This window comes from Giraffa tippelskirchi, chromosome 10 (assembly GCF_054371585.1).
Source record: "Giraffa tippelskirchi isolate mGirTip1 chromosome 10, T2T-mGirTip1v1.2.pri, whole genome shotgun sequence".
NCBI lineage: Eukaryota > Metazoa > Chordata > Mammalia > Artiodactyla > Giraffidae > Giraffa > Giraffa tippelskirchi.
Window position 1 is genome coordinate 39,055,711 of NC_137284.1, and position 21,049 is coordinate 39,076,759.

Here is a 21,049-nt window from a genome sequence, read left to right on the forward strand (position 1 = left end):
TGTCTTGTCCCTAATAGCAGAGCTTCAGAATACACCAAGGAGAAACTGATAGAACTGTGAGGAGAGATTATGGAGACACCTGCATAATTATAGCAGGATATTTTGATACTTACTCTCAATAATTGTTGAACAAGTAGACAAATAAATCAATAAAGATTTATAAGACTGGAACAACACTGTTAAGCAGCTTGACGCTCGCCTGACAACATTTGAATTCACATTCTTTTAAAAGGCACACAGGTTATTTACCAAACATATAAAGCATATTCTGGGACACCAAGTAAGTTTTGATAAATCTAGGAATAATCAAGTCCAATGAAGTATTTTCTGACCCTAATAGAATAAATAAGTCAGTAACAACAAAAAGATAGCTGAAAATCCCCAAGTATTTGGAAATCAAATAACATACTTCTAATTAAGTCATGGACATGAGTTTGGGTAAACTCTGGGAGTTGGTGATGAACAGGGAGGCCTGGTGTGCTGCAGTCCATGGGGTTGCATGAGTCGGGCATGACTGAGCAACTGAACTGAACTGAACTGAATTAAGCCATGGATCATAAGAGGGAGCAAAAGCAAAAATTAGAAAGTATTTTGAATGGAACAAAAATGGACTTTAGCATATTAAAATTAGGATACTTGTACATCAGATATTAGGGGGAAACTTATATCATTGTACATCTATATCAGAAAAAAAACAAACAAAAACTTAAACCAATGGCCTAAATTTCTACCTTTAAGAAACTAGGAAAACAAAATCAAACCAAAAAGGAATTAATAAAAATTAAATTTAAGTAAATTTTGTTTAAGGAAAAACAAAATTGATTAAGCAAAAGCTCTTTTTTTGATAAAAATCAATACAGTTAATAAATTCACAGACTAATAAAGACAAGAAGATACAATTGCCAGTATTGGGAATGAGAAAGGTGAAATCACTACGGAGTCTTACTACAGAGATAATGAGGGAATGCTATTAAAAACATTTTGGGTGTGATGGATATGTTCGTTATCTTAATTCTGATTTTACAGCTATGTACCTATGTCAGAAATTACAAATTCGTACACATTAAATGTCAGTTATACCTCATTAAATCTATAAAAATTTTTAAATAGCCACACATGTGGAAAATTGCTGCAGAATTAAACTATGGAGCAGTATTCTATAAGATCTTTGAGGGTTAGAATAATTTTTAAATATCTTCTGTATAGAATGGAAACAGTAATACTTGACCAATATTTGTTTAATAGAGGAAATGCAAGATACAACTAGCAGGGTAGGCATGGCTGTATCACTGGCTTTTTAAGGATCTAAGTTTCCTACTATGAAAATAAAATACATTATTGAAGTACTTTTTACCTCTGCTGCTGCTGCTGCTGCTAAGTCACTTTAGTCGTATCTGACTCTTCGCGACCCCATGGACTGCAGCCTACCAGGCTCCTCCGTCCATGGGATTTTCCAGGCAAGAGTACTGGAGTGGGGTGCCATTGCCTTCTCTGCCTTTTACCTCTAAAATTCTATAATTCGAAACATAGAGACTATATTCTTTATTTAACTACAATTTGCATTTATTTGGAAAAGCAGTCTGTTGAAGTTAGTGTTTAACAGATTTAGCATGATTAATTTAAAAAAAAAAACTTTGAAAACTGTATGTTGCTAAAAATGAAGTCCTTTCTTTGGCATCTTTAACATAATACTGACCATCTTTCTCAATAAAATTCCAAAATATTTTCCATTGGTTCTGTTGATAAGAGTCCCCTTGTTTATTCCTCATCTCCTCAGAGTCTGTACTAACAAGTCTTTGCTTCCTTGACCACTTTGTGTAAAACTACCCCTTTATCTCCTTATCCTACCTTGTTTTGCTTCAAAATTCATTACTGTCTGACACACTAATTTGATATCTTCTCTTACCTTACCAGAAGATAAGTTCCACAAGGGCAAGGACTTGGTCCATTTTGTATACTGTTTTAAATTCTACACTAGTGCCTGGCGCATGGTATGTGTGAATATTTCTTGAATGAGTTGATCAGTTGTACTTTAATAATATCCCTTACATGTTTCCTCCTGCTTGCACAGATTTTCATGTCTTAAAACTATTAAAAAAAAAGTGAACTCCAAATATTGGTGATTTGAGAAGATTTCATAAGGTCAAAGTCTGCTTGCTTTTTAAACAAAGGTTTTAAAAACCTTTCCAGGTTTCTCTGTCTCTAGATGAGGTTTTTATATCTACGTCACTTTCATGAATAACAGAACAAAATAAAAATAATCTGCTAAATTCCTGACACTTTGCAAGTATTGTCTCATTTAATCTTCCCAAAAATTCAAAGTGAGGTGATATACTCACTTTACAAATAAGGGATCTAAGATTTTAGGGGAAGTTATAAAAAACACATCATGTCTGCATCTCCTTTGCTACCTTGCAAGTAGGACGTCGGTACTATCTTTCTAGATGCCATATATATGCATTAATATATGATTTTTCTCTTTCTGACTTACTTCACTCTGTATAATAGGCTCCAAGTTCATCAACCTCATTAGAAAGCATCAAAAGTCACACAGAACTAGATTCAAACCTTTATTTGCCTTATTCCAGAGCTTGAGTTCTTAAACATTATATTCTTTCCCAGTTTCAAATGTATTATTCATGAAGATAATTGTTAGTTTCATGTGAGCACAGATAGGCTTAGTATATGAGGTTAGAGCATAGCAACATTTTGAAGGAGACTTTTGGAAATTTTCTCTGGAGAAGATAGAGAGCGTAGGAAGGACTTGTGGGACATTTCCAGAGTGGTTTGTGAAAGGAGTCTATGAGGGGGCTAATGACTTATGCAGGGAAAGAATGAAGTACTGAGCATTTGGTAAGATTGGCATTGCCCCAAGGGGATTCAAGGAAAGGGAAATAAAAATTGAGTTTCTTGATCTGGATCATTGGCTAGCAAATTATTGCCAGTAAACAAACTCACTTGGACTTTATAATTGATTAAGCAGTAACTGAAAACTATTCTTTATGCTTTGTCACATTTTCGAAAACAGTGACATGAACGTTATGCATCATGGATAAGGTATTTTTAAAGGCAAGAGAGATTGGGAGAGGAAAAGAAGGAGACAGGAGAGAAGAGTGTGTGCATGTTTATTAGATTTTATATACTTTATAACAAAAGATTTCATATATTATTTTATAATAAATTAATAAAAGTAAGTATTTGTTTTGTAGTAATTAATACTCATCCTTTTAAAAGGATGGACTTCCCTTTGGCTCAGATGATAAAGAATCGGCCTGCAGTGTAGGGGACCTGGGTTTGATCCCTGGGTCAGGAAGATCCCCTGGAGAAGGAGATAGCAATCCATTCAGTATTCTCGCCTGGAGTATCCCATGGATGGGGTCTGGCGGGCTACAGTCCATGGGGTCACAAAGAGTCGGACATGACTAAGTGATTAACACACACATCCTTTTAAAAAATTAAATTTATTTAAACTAAAAAAAAAAAATGCAGCTGCCCCATTTCTCCCAACACTCCCCTGCATCCTGTAACATATCTGTTCTTGGTATCTGTGAGCTCAAATTTCTCTCTCTCTTGCTTCTTCTTTCTTCTTTCTCCCTTCTTCCTCCTTCTTCACGTTCCACACGGAAGAGATCATACGATATTTGTCTTTCTCTGACTGACTTATTTCACTCAAAGCATAGTGCCCTCGGGGTCCTTCCATGTTGTTGCAAATGACAAGATTTCATTCTTTTTTATGGCTGAATAGTATCCCCCCACCTGTGTGTGTGTGTGTGTGTGTGTGTGTGTGTGTGTTTGTGTATACCACAGTTTAATTATCCATTCATCTATTGATGGACACTTGAGGTGTTTCCATATCTTGGGTATTATAAATAGTGCTTCACATATGTCTTTTCCAGTTAGTGTTTTCATTTTCTTTGGATAAATATTCGGACGTAGAATTGCTGGACCATATGGCAGTTTTATTTTTACTTTTTTGAGGTGCCTCCATACTGTTTTCCATAGTGATTGTACCAATTTACCTTACCACCAACAGTATACAGGGGTTCCCTTTTCTTAATATCCCCATCAACACTTGTTATCTCTAGTCTTTTTGATGATAGCCATTCCAACAAGTGTTAGATGATATTGTATTATGGTTTTGATTTTCATTTCCCTAATGTTGAGCATATTTTCATGTACTTGTAGGCCATTTATATGTCTTCTCTGGAAAAATTTAATCTTCTGACCATTTTCAAATTGGATTATTTGTTCTTTTGATATTGAGTTGTAGGAGTTCTTTTTATATTTTGGATTTTAGTCCTTTATCAATTATGTCATTTGTAATTATTTTCTCCTGTTCAGTAGGTTTCCTTTTCATTTTGTTGATGGTTACCTTTGTTTTTCAGAACTTTTTAGTTTACCCTCTCACTTTATTTTTGCTTTTGTTGCATTTGGTGTCAGATTTTTAAAAATCACCACGACCCCTATCTAGGAGCTTGCCAACTATGTTTTCTTCTGGGAATTTTATGGTTTCAGGCCTTACATTCAAATCTGTAATCTATTTTGAGTTAATTTTGTGTGTGATGTAAGGTATGGTCTGGCTTCATTCTTTTGCATGTGTCTATCCTATTTTTGTAATACCATTTATTGAAGAGACTGTTGTATTCCCATTGTGTATTCTTGGCTCCTTTATTGTAAATCAGCCAACCATGTATGCATGGGTTTATTTCTGGGCCCTTTTATTCTGTATCATTCTCTAGTCTCTTTTTATGCCAATACCATACCATTTTGATTACTATAGCTTTGAAATATGGTTTGAAATCAGAGAGCATGATGCTCATCCTCTTTTGGGTTGGTAGGCTTATATATTTCTAAGTCATTCAGTTTGTATTTATAATGCGTATCTTAAGCCAAGATGGCAAACCTATCAAGCTTGATTTGTAATAGCAAAATTTTTACCCTTTCCTTAGGTCAACTAGAATTTGTGTTGGGAATAGCCAAACACTATTTTGTAAAACCATTTTTGTGGCTCCCTTGTGGTCAGTCTTTAATAGTTGATGATTGTTCACTTGTCATTTTTCTGTGATGTGAGGACATTAATTTTTGTGTTTAATTTACGCTGTTATTGTTGACGCTGGAATGCATTTTACAACATCTGTTTTATTGATTTAAAACAATTTTATGGAGATCCTCTTTCTTGGCGTAACTAAGCTTTTGGTCAGGACTTGGGTTTGGATTCTTTTCATATATGTTTTAGTATATCATGTTTAGTGTGATGTATTTTAAGGGAGCTTCTTTAATCAAGATTTATTGTGTGTTCTGATGCTTGCTTTTAGAGGAATTTTTTTTTTTAATAGGGAGTCTATATCCCATACAGGATGATTATATTTTTAGGGGCTTTTCTTATTGATTGTAATTGGTTGTCAACTGGGCTGTGTTTTATATTTTAAAATCTGGTTATCTTGATATAATAGTTAATAAGCTTTATGATTTTTCTGCTGACTTCACTATATAAAAGCCATTATCTCTGTTCCTGGGTTACTTTTTTCCTCAGAAATTCTTAGATATAATTTTAACAATTGGCTATTCTTTTTTGAACCCTGTTAACCTCTACTGAATCTATATACATGCACACATGTGTATACACATGTATATTACACACGTGTGTAAATATGTACATGTTTAGATATATAACATTATATACACATGTGTGCTATAGTTTTATTTATTTGTATATGTGTAAATATACAGACTCATTTATGTCTTGATATAATTTTTTGAAAGGTAGGGAATGTGATATGTATATGACTGGTTTTGTACACCTTTTCATTGTTTCAGGTATAAGGTTTAATAGTAGGTATTTTGCTTTGATAAGACACACAAATGATGATGTCAGTGTTCTTTTGCAAGTAATATATTATCTCCTTTTTATAGGTCCTTTTGTTCTGCATCACAGCTGCCATGTACATGTTCTTTTTCAGGTATGTTCTATCTATTTACTTTAATAGAAAAAATACTCTTCCTTGGTAATTTTAAAATCATCTGTATAACTAATGTGTTTTCTTAATTATTATTCCCCATAAATGACATGAATTTTTGTTTGATTTGTTTTGTTTTCTGGAGTGGTCAGAGATAAGTCACTGCTTCTTAGTGAAGAGAGAGAGGGAAGGAAGATGTGATTTTTTTCGCATTATGCTTATAAGTTCATCTTGGAAAGCTGAATATATAAATTAATAGTCCTCAGATTTTGATAAGTGAAATTTTGCTTTTTTGGCCCTCATTTTAGATACTCATCACTCTCTTTATAAAACAATCAACATTTCAAATTTAAATGAGAGAAAAGTGATAGTAGGGCTTAATCTAAGTCTTTTGCAAAAGGTAACCTAGCACACTAATCAACTTCTGTAAAACATTAAGTTAGTTTGTGATGTCAAAGTTGTACTTTTCATTTACACTGAAACTCTCAGGAATGTGGGGGAGTGTTAGAATGGCTCAAAATTGTAACGCCAATAAATATGGTGTCTGTCATTGTTGCATAAACACAACAGTATGGGAGTAAGATTTTTGATTAGGAAGAGTCCACTCTTTCATTTGAAGTAATAGCATAATTCATGTTTGTTTCACTCTTATTACACTCATTTGAATAGACTTCTTTCTTAATTTTTCATGATATAGGCAGAATTCAATCACAGCAGGAAGTACAAGTCTTTTAAAATTAAAATTTACAGTGATTGACAAAGACAATTATGGATTTTAGTGAGATGAATTTGATAGATATCTTTTTTGTTAAACCTAAATAAGACAGTTCAACCATAGCAGAATGTTTAAACAGCTAATTTCCTGTTAGAATGTTCTAATAAATATTTGATAAGCACCATGATATAATTTTAACTTCCTTTGACATTATAAAAATGTTATATGTAAATATAAAATGATGATGTTGCTTTAATTTTTCATGTAAAGGACAGACAGGCTATTAGAAGGAAAGAAATGGATGAAGTTTTTAAGGTGAGGAGGACTTATTCATAATGGAGTGCATAGTATTTTATGCCAGTTATTAGCGACTGAGAAATCATTGCAGCTACCTAGGGGCATTTGTGAAATCATATGACCTACTTACTATTTTTAACATACTTTCACATATACTTGACAACTCCTATAATCGCTTTCTTATATTTTGGTAATTTAGAGGTGTGGTATGGGAGTTGAGAACACTGACTTTCATTTTATCAGTTTCTAAAACCTCAATTGTATTCAGATGCATTATTAGGACAGAATTACAAGTTCATGAGGTTTATCTTTATCCTCTGTCTAATCTGAAGATACCTAGTGGGAGAGATGTAAAAAAAAAGATAAAAACTTAGAAACATATCTTTTCTTGGCATGCACAGGAGGAAAGTACAATATCAAGTAAAGTTGTTTGTGTGTGTGAGAATTCCTACCAAACCCAGGTAGTTAAGTGAAACAGTCCTTCCCAATATGGCACTTTAAGACAGCATGTTTGATCAACATTTAGCATTTCTTAGTCATCAGAAGTTTTTGAGGTTTAAAAAAAAATTGTGTTGAATATAGTGATAGTGCCCAGTGTTAGTCAGGGTCCTAGGATATTGTACTTTGAAAACTGCTGCCATCAAACTAGTGTTTTTGGTGTAGAAGGAAAATCAACCCTATAAATATGTATTTTGGTGCAGAGCTACGGAACCTTTTCCTGTTTCAGTCACAAAGTCTAGGTTAAAAACAACAATTTAAAATACTTTCCAGAAGGCTCAATACAAGGTTTTAGTGCCAAGATAAACATTTTCCATTTTCTGAGGAAAGGGGTTGTTTTTCTCCAAAAAGAAGCACTATCACCAAATTCTTAGTGTTCTTGGCAGAAGTTAGTTTGAATAACTCAACAAAAGAGGTTTGGTAAATGGTAAAATAAAACCATTTATAATGTACTGCAACCAAAGAAAACAGTGTTATATGTTTGTCTGAACTCTAGCATGTGTTTGGAATGCACAAACAAGTTAGCAATTAGCAAGTCCAATTGCATTAGGATATTTTGTTTTTGAAATTCAGCTTTGTTATAAATACAGATATCTTAGGACTTATTTATTCCATTTGTTAACAACTACTTTAATTCTAATTGCATAAAATTAGATCAGTAAATATCAAACAATATTGTCCCTGTGATTCCATTTATGGTAACCTTTACTAAGAAGAGGATAAGGGAAACATTTTGTGTTAGAAATGAGTCAACTTGTGTTTTTATCCTAACCCATAAATGGGAAAAAGGGAAATGAGACCCCATTTCGATACAGAGAAAATTTGCCAATTTTATGTTTTTTTAAAGAAAGAACTTAGGAAGTAGTTCCATAAGTATTTTGTTAAAGTGACATAGGATGTGATAGTTATAAAGTGAATTTACTTAAAAAACAACAGAGTGTTCATAGTATTGAAACTATGGTTATTAAAATATGTAGTGAAAATATACAACATATGCAAAGTACTTTTGCATAGCTGTTAGTTATTTTATAGGCATAGGTCTTTTTACATTATCCCATACATGATGATCTCTTTTTATCTTTTTTATTTTTAAAATTATGAAAGTATGATATCATATTTACAGGAAACTTGGAAAATACAGAACAAAGTTACATATAGTGGAACTATATATTACAGTTATTTTTTTTAAGTAGATGAATTAAGAGTTTTAGTTGGAGTTTCAATATCAAACTCTCAAAAATTAATAGAATGAATATACAGAAAGGTAGAAGGATATAGTAGGCCTGAATAACACTATGAATCAATTCAACATAATTAAGATTTATACAGTTTTCACACAACAGTAGGCTACAAATTCTATTCAAGTTCCCATAGACTATAAACTAGGAGACACTAGAATATATCCAAGGACATAAAACAAGGTGCAAAAATTTCATGGTCTAAAGGTATTGAAGTCATACAGAGTCTGTTCTCTTGTCACTGTGAAATTATGTTAGCAATCAATATCAAAAGATATTTGAAAATAACCCACATATTTTCAAGTGCGATGCAACATTTACCAAGAAAGATCTTTGACTTAGCCATTGAAAGCCTCAATAAAGTTAGAAGAATGAAAAAACACAGAGGGTAATTGCAGAGAAGGAAGCATTTAAATAAGAATTTAATACCAAAATGAGAAGTTAATATGAAAGACACTTTAAAAACCCCATCATACATGGTGATCTTGATTTTTAATTGGTACCCCAGAAATAAAGCTTACATTCAAATGAAATTCTGGGAGCACTTCAAAGGTGTGAGTGGAGGAAAGGCAGTATGTGAAGAGAAAGTTCTAGTCTTGTTCCAGTTCTTAGCCAGTTGGCTATCCAGCTGTCTGTTGATATGAACTGGGGTACAATATTTTGAAGAGTGTTTTGAAAGAAAAAGCCTCTCTGTATGGTTCCAGTGGGCATTATTCATAGTGATTGTGCCTTTTTTGTTTAAGCGTTATTTTATTTTGTATGTTATTGTCATAACTTTGCCTGAGAGCATGTCTGTCACTATCAATTCAGACCAAGCAGAAGTTATCCTTGAAAACTTGACAGACTGTTTTGTCAAGTGCATCTCTTTAAGGTATTTCTTTACTTCCAAGAGTGTATTTATGGGTAAAGAAATGTATGGTTTTTTTTTTTCAGGTAAAAGGTTTTATCATAATTATTGATTCAGGCTTGCTTAGGATCTTGCCAACAGTCAATGTGGAGAAAATAGCCTAGGATCTTCCCAACAGTCAGTGTGGAGAAAATAGAGTTTCTTTTGAACCACTTGCTCTTTCTTGTTTTAATTGGGAAACAAAGGAAAAAATCAACAATAACGCAGACACTGCAACAAAACTATTATGCTTAATCCTGCTCACAACTTTTAAACGTTATTTTATCTGTTTTATTGTCAACATTAGTGATCTGTGTGTAAAGAGCATTAATATTTTAGAAAAATGAAGTAATCCAGTTTCATTTTTCTTTAACTTAAAATAGTATCGTAAAGCATATTATGACAATTTTGATCCCATCTTAGTGAGTACCTAGCTAGAAATTCTTTCCACCTGCGTATGCAAAGGCAGCAACAAATCCAACAATTTGTTTAAACATGTAGATTGAACAGCTCAGACTTGTTGTCGTAGCAGATAATCTACAGACTATATATGACTGATTCACAGCAGACATATGTTAATCTGCTATAAACATTGGATTTTTAGTTAAAAATCAGTGCAAATTAAAGTTTATTGTGGTTATGTTTTATACATATTTAGGAACAGTATTGATGACTGCTACTCCATGAATTTGTACTACTCTGTGAAGGCCAACATTAATAAATTATAATATTTCATTAGTCTCAACATATGGATATAGATTTTTTTTTTTAGAAAGCAACACTATTTATTGATTGGACACCCTACAGTTCTCGAGTGAAAGATGTTTCTGACTGTCCTTGAATCTGTTTACATAAACTTAATATCTTTGAAATAACAACTAGTAAAAACGTTTGATCTGGGTCTTTCAGCCATTTACTGATTTTTGAAAAATGCTTTAAATATCAGTAAGTTTCTGTATTTTTATTTTTTTATTTTATTTTATTTTTTAATAAATTTATTTATTTTAGTTGGGGGCTAATTACTTTACAATATTGTAGTAGTTTTTGCCATATATTGAGATGAATCAGCCATGGGTTTACATGTGTTCCCCATCCTGAACCCCCCTCCCACCTCCCTCCACATCTCATCCCTCTGGGTCATCCCATTGCCCCAGCCCTGAGCATTTGTCTCATGCATCGAACCTGGAATGGTGTTCTGTTTCACATATGATAATATACATGTTTCAATGCTATTGTCCCAGAACGTCCCACCCTCACCTTCTCTCTCAGAGTATTTTTAAATTATTATCTAAAATGACACAAAAATCCAATCTAGAAAATTATATATGGCATTTGGAGTTTAAGAGTTTCTTTCAGGTTTGGGGGAGCTTGTCTTAAATAATTAGGTTTTATTTCAAGGATGTCAGTTCCAGCAATGCTGAGTGAGAGTGAATTGGGGTTTTGAGGGGGCATAGTACCAGATAATGGGAGGACACCAAGGCAATTATTCAGGAGAGAAATGGTGAGGGCATCGTTGAAGGTTATGGTCATGACCTGATGAAGAGTAAATTTATCTAAAACAGGAGGAAGAGCAAAACACTGGAAAGTGAGCATATTAGAAAACATGTAGAAATTACATACAAGTTTTATAAACACTGAGATTGAGTTGCTTTTAAGACATTCACATAGGGAAATATAGATATCATTTATTTGGAATTCATGAGAACTCCAATAATAACAGAGGCTATTCTTGATTGTCATACAAGCAATTTGACTTTGGACAAATTATACAACTTCTGTATACCTCAGCTTTTTCATTATTAAAAAGTGTAAATTGCTATATGGACCTCATAGGTAGGATTGTGGAAATTATATAAAAAGCAATGTCTTTCCAACTTTTTTGGATGACACTCTAAACAAGAACCATATTTTAAATTGTGACTATGCATACACACACATAAATTTCCCTGAATAATATATAACCTTACTACATGTAATACATTTGGATAGTTTCCATTCTAATTTATTTCATTTATTTTAAAAGCTGTTTTGCCCCAATAATGGATAACTGCTAGCAGTGTAAAAGACCACTGGACTAATACACATGAGCACCTAGCACAGTGATTGTTATTTTAGTAAAAATAGAGTTGAGAAGTGTTTGTTGTTTTTAAACTTAGGGAAGATAGCAAATTAAAATAGAGAATTTGAGGAATGAAATTATACTTACTGTTAATGCTGTTGATATATCCAGTAAGGTAAGAGTTAAAGAAGTGTTCATTTTGCTCTAGCAACCTGGTTCAGAAATTTCAATGGTACCCTGTTGAGAAATTTCTGTAGTTGAGTTGAAATAGTAGGATGAGAAATAAATGTGCCATGTTACTTTTAAATACAGTGATATCTGTCAATTATTTCTCAATAAAGTTGGGAAACTTTTTTTAAATAAATAAAAGAAAATGGCAGTCCAGTGGTTAGGACTCCAAGCTGTAACCCCTGAGGCCTCGAGTCCAATCCCTGGTTAGAGAACTTAAGATTCCACAAGCTTCACTGCACAACCAAAAAAAGGAAACATAAAAAATGTGAGGTGTCGACGCAGAATGAGTTTGAGAGGAGAAAGATAGGGGAAATTGTTATAGGATTAAGGATTTTTCTTTTGTTTTCCTTCTTTACTTCTTTATTTAGGTAAGAGAGATGGTGCATGCATGCTCAGTCGCTTCAGTCATATCTGACTCTTTGCGACCCCGTGAACTGTAGCCCGCCAGGCTCCTCTGTCCATGGGATTCTCCAGGAAAGAATACTGGAGTGGGTTGCCATGCCCTCCTCCGGGGGATCTTCCTGACCCAGGGATCAAACTCACGCCTCTTACATCTCCTGCGTTGGCAGGCAGGTTCTTTACCACAAGCACCACCTGGGAAGCCCATCAAGAGAGACTAGATTATGAGAAAGCTTAAGTGGATAAAATAAGATTGCACAAGCAGGAGAGATTGGCACACTGGGGAATGGGAAAGAAAAGAGAAATGGTCTAGGATCCAGTCCAAAATGTCTACATACAAAATGTCTAGATTGTGAAACCTATGTATCTGAGAGATATCATGATAAACGACTGGGAGGAAATTGAAGCTCTGTTTGAAAGCCTTGGATACACAGTTTAAGTGAAAGAGGACTGATAGATAGAAATGATAGGAAATAGAAAAATCTAATGCTTTTTATGGCTTCCTGAATTCATTGTCATTCCTGAAAGATAAATTGTTAGTGAGTCGACATGGACTTGTGAAACCAGTGTTCCTCAGAAGATACATGCAAGTGAAACAAGGTACTAACATAATTGGCAAATAAAACCAGTCAGCCTGCCAAAAAATACAAAGCCTGTCTTATGAAAAGAGACAGTATGGAGAATGTTGCTTTCTTCAAAGCAAATAGAAAACATGGGTTCATAAATGTTATGAATCACTTCTTCTGAGAATGCAAAGCTTATGACTGTTATCTGACTATTTTGGGAGGAGAAAATTATTCTGCCTCTTCAGTGAATGGGCTTCATCTGTGGATGAAAGTTGTGGCAAATCTATTTTCACTTTTTGCCTGGTAGCCTTTGAGATACCCATGCCTATATAAAGAAACTGCTCAAAAATTTTTAACATACATAAATGTTAATTGATTTTGTTAGAAGGCAAAGGGTAATAGTGAATGCAGAAATCGTATGAACTGAAAATGCAATTACTAAAGTAAGGACTTGATGGGACACAGTCAGGTCAGAAGTGTTCAGTTGCCTTTCAAAAACTTGTTGCAACTTTATTTTCATGAGTAAAAATGACATTTATTACAGATCATAGAAAGTTCTTAGACTGGACTTTGCTGATACAAACACTCAGATTGGAAGCAGTTAAGTTTTAACTGCTTGTTTTACCAGTTATAAGGAGTGCTACAGTTCACTGTTGTCTTCACACCTGGCTCTTGTTTCCATTATTTTCTACTGGAGTTTTCCTCGAGCTAATGAAGGGGCACTCTAGGATAGCAGAGTTGGTTAAAAGCATGCACTCTGGAGCCAGACGGTGTCAGTTCAAACCCCCAGTCCATCTAAGTTCTTTGTGATCATGGATCAGTTGCTCAGCCTCTCTGTGCCTCAGGTTTTTCATCTTAAAGTGGTGATAATAACAGTACTTACCTCATGGGATTACTGTGAGTATTAAATGACTGCCACATTGTAAACTCTCAGTAAATGTTCGCTATATTTATTACTTAGTTCTGAACTATAAAGATTGTATATTGTATAATTCCATCTATAGGAAATGTCCAGAATAGGCAAATCCAGAGAGATAGAAAGTAGATTTGTGTTGCCTGTGGCTAGGGGACTTATGGGGAATGGGGAATGACTACTAATTGTTATTTCCTTTTTATGGTGCTGAAAATATTCTAAAAGTAATTATGATAATAGCGACACAGTTCTATGAATATATTAATAAGTCATTGAATGATACACTTTGAATAGTGAGTTGTCTGCTAATTTTATCAGTTGAGCTATTATTTAAAAGAATCTGACCTGGAAATAGAGTTTTGTTACACAGTGGCATGGTGTTTCTTGTGTGAAAACCATTAAACTTTCCTCCAGTTGTCACCTCCCAGGGATGTTACTGTTTTTGTGGGCACATAGGCGTATACTGAGAGAGAGCATCAGGAGATTTGTCTTGTTCTAAGGTGTATCTTAGGGAGGAGTGCTCCCATGGAGGATGAAGGACCAGTGCACCCCAAAGCTTGCCACCTCTCTTTCCAGAACTGTCAGAACTGCAGTTCAAAATATGCATATTCTTAGTTCTGAGACCCTTTAGAATCAGCTGGTAGCAATGAGGAAGCTATAGTGGAAGCCACAAATATTCATGAGATCATTATTACAACACTGTCCTAATAAGGCTGAAATTTGTCTTTGATACTTATGAGTTTGGGTGTTTTTCTATTTGGTTGTTGTTCAGTTGCTCAGTTGTATCCGACTATTCGCAACCCCATGAAGGGAGGCATGACAGGCCTCCCTGTTCCTCACCGTCTCCCAGAGTTTGCCCAAGTTTATGTCCATTGCATCGGTGATGCCATCTAGCCATCTCATCTGCTGACACCATCTTCTCCTTCTGCCTTCAATCTTTCCCAGATAGGGTCTTTTCTGATGAGTCAGCTATTTGCATCAGGTGACCAAAATATTGGAGCTTCAGCTTCAGCGCCAGTCCTTCCAATGAGTATTCAGGGTTGATTTCCTTTAGGATTGATTGGTTTGATCTCCTTGCTGTCCAAGGCACTTTTACTTGGTAGTAACATTTGAAGAGTACAGTTTTTAAAAAGTCTTATAAGATTGCCAATGAAGACTGATTTCAGAAATATATGCAGAGGTAATAACAAACATGCTATTGATTGGAGGAGAAGAAGATTGGAGAATGGAAATAAATTTATTTGCCTGAAATGTTTCGGCTTTTAGTGAATATATTCTCAAGTGTAAGTCTGATGCATTACCGCTGATTAAAATAAAATGTCATACCTCACCATTTAAAGACTGTGATCACCAGAATGCACTTTAAATATCTATGAAGTCCACTGCTAATACATTCCATTTTAGTTTGAATGGAAATTATGTTTACAGTCTTTGAAAATATAAATTATCAGGTCCAAACCTGATTATATTTTGAGTATATATTTCATAGATTATATTTGATTATATATTGATACTGATTATATTTTAAAGAATAATTTTGCTGTATTTTCTGTTAATTTTGGGGGTGGTGTTTCAAAATCACTGCCCTTGACATAGAAAATTATTGAAATGAGTAGCAAGGCATAGAAGTAAATATCAATATTTGTATAATATCGTGTCATATTTTTCCTCTTTCATGATCTATTCTAGATGTTTCTTAAAACAAAATCACACATAGTGAAAACTGGGAATATTTGGATTTATCCCAGTCTATATCCTTAAAGCTTCAAATAACACATCCATGTATGGAGACTGCTTTTCATGCTACGCCGGTTCAGTGACAGCTTACCAGGACATCACAGCTGTTATGAGCTGAAATTCACAGTAAAACAATATTTTTCTACCATTATCAATTTTCAGCACAGATTCTGTTTCAATGTGTGACTGAGTCACTGAACCAGGAAGGTGTTTACTTGCAAGGTGAGCTAGTGGAAATGGGAGAAGCTTTTAAGTTCTAAAATTTCAGCCAGAGTCTTCCCTAGAGGAAGGAAAAAGTGGATCTTCTCCCTTTTTTTGTATTCTCTTGTCAATCACAAAGCCTCTTTGTACTGGTGGGGCCTTGCTGGTGACTGAGCACTGGCTTGTTTGTCATGTTCCTGTCATCCTAAAATGCAGAATAAAAGAAGAACATAGCTTTGGGTTCTCAGGCCTTTGAGAGTAAGTTGCTTGTTACTGTCCAGGACTTGTGAATCCCAGCTGCCCTGAAATGCTTTCTGAAGTGATGTTCACTGAAATGGAGTATGTAATTCTTATGGTTTTGAGCTCCTTAGGCATGTTCAGAGGAAGAATGATATTCAGGGTTACTTGATGGAGAGCAGTTGAGCTTATCTTGTTTAATTTCTTCTATCACAAAAATATCAAGCTCTAGTATCAGAAGCATAATTGTTATCTTGACTTCTGTTTCTTCCTTGAGTGTTAAAAAATGCTTTTCGGATTGGATCATTCCTAATTCTGATATTTTGGATGAACCTTCCTTGCAAGGGGTCATTATAAGATATTTTCAGGGATTCTTATGAAAGATGAGACTCGCCTCACCTTGTAAAATCACCAGCAGTTTCTACTGGTATGAATCATGTAGGGAGATTTACTACAGTTGGCCAATCCTATGGAAATTACCTGAGACCTAAAAATTTAAACATCATTCAAGTTTTTGATCACTTAACTGAAGTTATTATCTATGTCTTTGGGATTTTAGCTTACATCTCTTGTAGCATTCTATTACATTTTATTATTAGAAGAATTGTGTGAATGAGTGCGACCTGGACTAATGTGGCTTTCACCTTGAAAGAATATAGGCCTCAAAAATTTGTTGCTTTTTTATTATTATTTGAAAAAGCAGAAATAGTACCTATAAGGATGAGAAAGAAAGGTTTTGTTATCAAATGAAATATTTCTTTTACTGATTCTGAAGTATGTACTTGTTAAAGTTCAAGGGACATGAACTGTTAAAAATGTAAATGACTGATGTAAGGGCTGTAAGTGAAAGTGAAAGTCGCTCAGGTGTGTCCGACTCTTTGCGACTCCGTGGACTATACAGTCCATGGAATTCTCCAGGCCAGAATACTGGAGTGTGTAGCCTTTCCCTTCTCTAGAGGATCGTCCCAACCGAGGGATCAACCCAGGTCTCCCGCATTACAGGCAGATTCTTTACCAGCAGAGCCACAAGGGAAGCCCAAGAATACTGGAGTGGGTAGCCTATCCCTTCTCCAGGGGATCTTCCTGACTCAGGAATCGAACCGGGATCTCCTGCATTGCAGGCAGATTCTTTACCAACTGAGCTACCAGGGAAGCCCAAGGGCTGTAAAGGAATTCTCAAACTTTACTGTGCATACAGATCACTTGGGGAATCTTATTAAAATGCAGATTATGATTCAGCAGATCTGAGCTGGGGTGTTAGCATCTGCATTTCTTAGCTCCCAGGTGATGCCGGGGCTGCTGGCACTGGGGTCACATTCTGAGTAGCAAAGCTTTAAGTCACATCAAGAAATAAATGATAAAAATTTCCCTTAAAATCTATAACTGAAAAAGAATCCTAGTATTTAATCCCTCTGCCTCTCCTTTAAAAAAAAAAATTATTTAAAAAATGTTTTTGGTTGCCCTGAGTCTTTGTTGGTGCTCGTGGGCTTCCTCTAATTGCAGCGAGCAGGGCCACTCTCAGGTGCAGCGCACGGGCTTCTCTTTTTGGGGGCTTCTCTTGCTGCCACGGAGAAGGCAATGGCACCCCACTCCAGTACTCTTGCCTGGAAAATCCCATGGACGGAGAAGCCTGGTAGGCTGCAGTCCATGGGGTTGCGAAGAGTCAGACACGACTGAATGACTTCACTTTCACTTTTCACTTTCATGCATTGGAGGGGGAAATGGCAACCCACTCCAGTGTTCTTGCCTGGAGAATCCCAGGGACGGGGGAGCCTGGTGGTCTGCCGTCTATAGGGTCGTACAGAGTCGGACACGACTGAAGTGACTTAGCAGCAGCAGCAGCAGCAGCTCTTGCTGCCGAGCAGCAGCTCTAGGCGCTCAGGCTCCTTGCTGCTGAGCACGAGCTCTAGGTGCTCAGGCTCCGTGGTTGTGGTGCGTGGGCCTAATTGCTTCAGAGCATGTGGAGTCTTCCTGGCCAGGAATCAGACCCCTGTTCCCTGCATTGACAAGCTGATTCTTATCCACTACACCACCTGAGAAGTCCTCCCTTCCTCTCTTGTACACCAGTTTTAGTGGTTCATAGCATGTATGGTCAGAACATTTCCCCCAAATATCCCAAGTCTCTAATAAAAGGGAATGATGGGCTTACCCTGAAGTCCTTGCCTCAGTTCTTCATAGAATCACTTTAGGTGCCTAAACATTATGAGGTTTCCTTTTCTCTGCCTTAACTTTCTTCTCAGCATCAACTTCTTCCAGCACTTTAATGTGTAGCTTACTTTTTCATTCCAATTTTAACTGCAAATTATCTATGTAGGATAAAAATGATGAGTCTGTTATTCAGTAGGTGAGTTGATGAGAGACTTTTCTGATCTAAAACTTAGCATGTCTCCTCTGTTTTTAAAGACTGTGTTAATTGTGCAAGTAATACACTACTAAGTTCTTTCAAAAACTTCAGATAGCATCGAAGTGTATAGTAAAAAGTGAAAGTTCTTCCCCCTTTATCCAGCTCCCTCTTCCTGCTTCTCTTTTCATTTGAAACTATCTTAACATTTTGGCATATATCCTGCCAGAATTTTTTCTATACAAATCTATGTCTCTATTTTTAAAAAGTAGGATCACATATTACATATTTCCTGCAGTATTTTTCTATGTAATAGTATATCTTAAGGTTCTCTCTGTATATCACTGTCTATGGATGTACCTTATTGTTTTTAGGTGCTGCAAAAAATTTTATAAACCTTTATATAGTATTTTAAGTCCTATTAAAGTTTATACTGATTGTAGTTTTTCAATCAGTTACAAACTGTGCAACTGTGAACATTCTCTTAAAAATATCTTTGTATGCATGTTCTAGTGTTTCTGTAGGTTGGGCAGCTACCTAAAAATGTATTCTCTGGGTCAGATATGCTGTATTTATTTAATTTTGTCAAATCTTGCCAGGTAGTCCTTCGTAAAAGGCACTATATGCCTGCCTGTGTGCTAAGTCACTTCAGTCATGTCCTGCTCTTTGCAACCCTACGGACTGTACCCTGCCAGGCTCCTCTGTCCATGGGATTCTCCAGGCAAGAATACCAGAGTGGGTTGCCATGCCCTCCTTCAGGGGTTCTTCCTGACCCAGGGATCAAACCTTCATCTCTTCTGTCTGCTGCATTACTAGGCAGATTCTTTACCCCTAGTACCACCTGGGAAGCCCTACAAGGCACTACTGATCTACTTTCCCTCCAAGAATAGTTGCTGATTCCCAGTCTTAGTTCCTATCAATGATTTTTACCTTATCAGTCAAATAATCTAAAAGGTAATGCCTCATTTCTGCCTTACTATATATTTCCCTGATGACTAGTAAGCTGGAATGGTTTGTCATTTTGATTACATCCCTCTTCCCAGTCTTTATTTTTTTAATGTTTTGTGCTGATTTGTAGGAGCTCTGTATGCTATTAATATTTTTTCCTGGTTCAGTGTTGTGTCAGTCATCTAATATGTAAATAACTACCGTAAAATTTTAGTGGCATGGAGCAAGCAAGTTGGCTGGGTCAATCCTGTGTCCCACTGCAGGCCTGTGGGTCAGTTAGGGCAATCTGGCTTTGCATGTATTCATACTGATGTCCAGGCTGAGGGGACAGACTGAGGGGACAGGGTAAGCTGTCCTCACGGCAGGGCCATGAGATTTGTTTTTACTAACAGCATCTCCAAGATACCCATACATGTGTACTTTAAGTACTTCATTTCAACCTAGCACCCACAAATTATCTTCATTTACCAAGGCATTTTGTTTGAGTTCCCCAGCTGGAGTCCTGAGTTGTTTTTGTTGTATAAATCATACTTATAAGGTATTAGCTTTCCAAAACAGTAAACTCAGTTTCCATGGAAAAAGAACTTTTTTCCTTTTTGGTTTATGTAATATGTAGGTCAGTTACATAATTACCTTAACAAATACAAATGATATAAACACATTTGGGGATAAACAGAGCTGGTTTCTGGCATGTGTGTAACTCAACTAGTGTGCACTGACATACGTGGTCATAATTAGTAGTGGTCTTTTATCTTCCAGTAGTCAATGTGAACGTTAGAATGTTTTACAGAGAAGAGAGAATCTAAGATAAGTTTACTTTATTAAATGTAATCTTTTAAGTGGAGATTGCATAAGAGAATTTTTAATGTAAAGAGCACATTTAAAAAATATTTACTAGCATCTTTTGTCTCTGCACTATCATCATTGTCCTCTTTTCCATTCTTTGAGAATTTTTCAGTGCCTTGAAGTCCTCAAGATTTGGTTTCTATTTAAAATTTTTTTTCCTTTGGCTTGTTATTTATCCTAGTAGAACCAAACTTCAGAGTCATACTTTTGTGATAGAAACCAGTTTATATCTTTTACATATATCTTGATGCTTATTGATTCCAGTCCCAAAGTAACTGAGGTTCAAGAATTCATGGAATATATGCTGATTCAGTGTTCTTTTCAGTTAATTTTATATGTTGCAAAATTTCATAAAAGTATTTTTCTTTCAAGTGACTAATACCAATACTAAATATTTCAGAGGATCATGAACTTTTAGAGTAAGTGGCAAATTAGAGATTGTGTTCCACACCATCATCACTTTTCTGGTGAGAAAATGAGGACCTTTGTGATTTGTTTTAGTGGATCAGAAAAGAGGTAGAAGTAAAATTTTGAGTAATTTACTTTAAATACCATAAATTATTTCAAAACAGTTGAATATTTTGAAACTTATTTGAGAAACATGGCAAAAGAGTCAGTTATTTTTGTACTGTTAAATACAAAGATTCAGGGGGTTTTCCCCCTTGTACCCTTAAATACTACACTGTGATGGAAAGCCGTTTTGGAAGGGAAATTAAACAGACCAAGAAATTAAGGAAGATAGGAACTTGTTCAAAATTTCATTATTGCATATTTTGGGTTTTGTGTATGAAGTAGTTTTAACTAGTTTAAAAATTATGTCTCATGGGGTTTATTCATCTTTCTATTTAAAATTATAAATATTTCTGATTGCTGCTATTAGAAATCTTTGGAATTCCTTTCTTGTGACTGGATTTTCAACCAGAAAGGAGGATAAAAGCTACTTTGTAGTCAGATGGCTATGCTGTCCATCCCTGTGTTTC

General features: G+C 35.3%; 1 protein-coding gene across 2 annotated transcripts in view; it reads left to right on the plus strand.

Moving 5' to 3' along the window:
- Positions 1 to 21,049, plus strand: part of TMEM135 (transmembrane protein 135) — a 279,242-nt gene that overhangs the window by 189,881 nt on the left and 68,312 nt on the right. For both annotated transcript variants that reach the window (XM_081533337.1, XM_081533338.1), the window contains one exon: positions 5,914 to 5,960. In XM_081533337.1, coding sequence (XP_081389463.1) covers positions 5,914 to 5,960 — 47 coding nt within the window. The remainder of the gene's footprint in view (positions 1 to 5,913; positions 5,961 to 21,049) is intronic.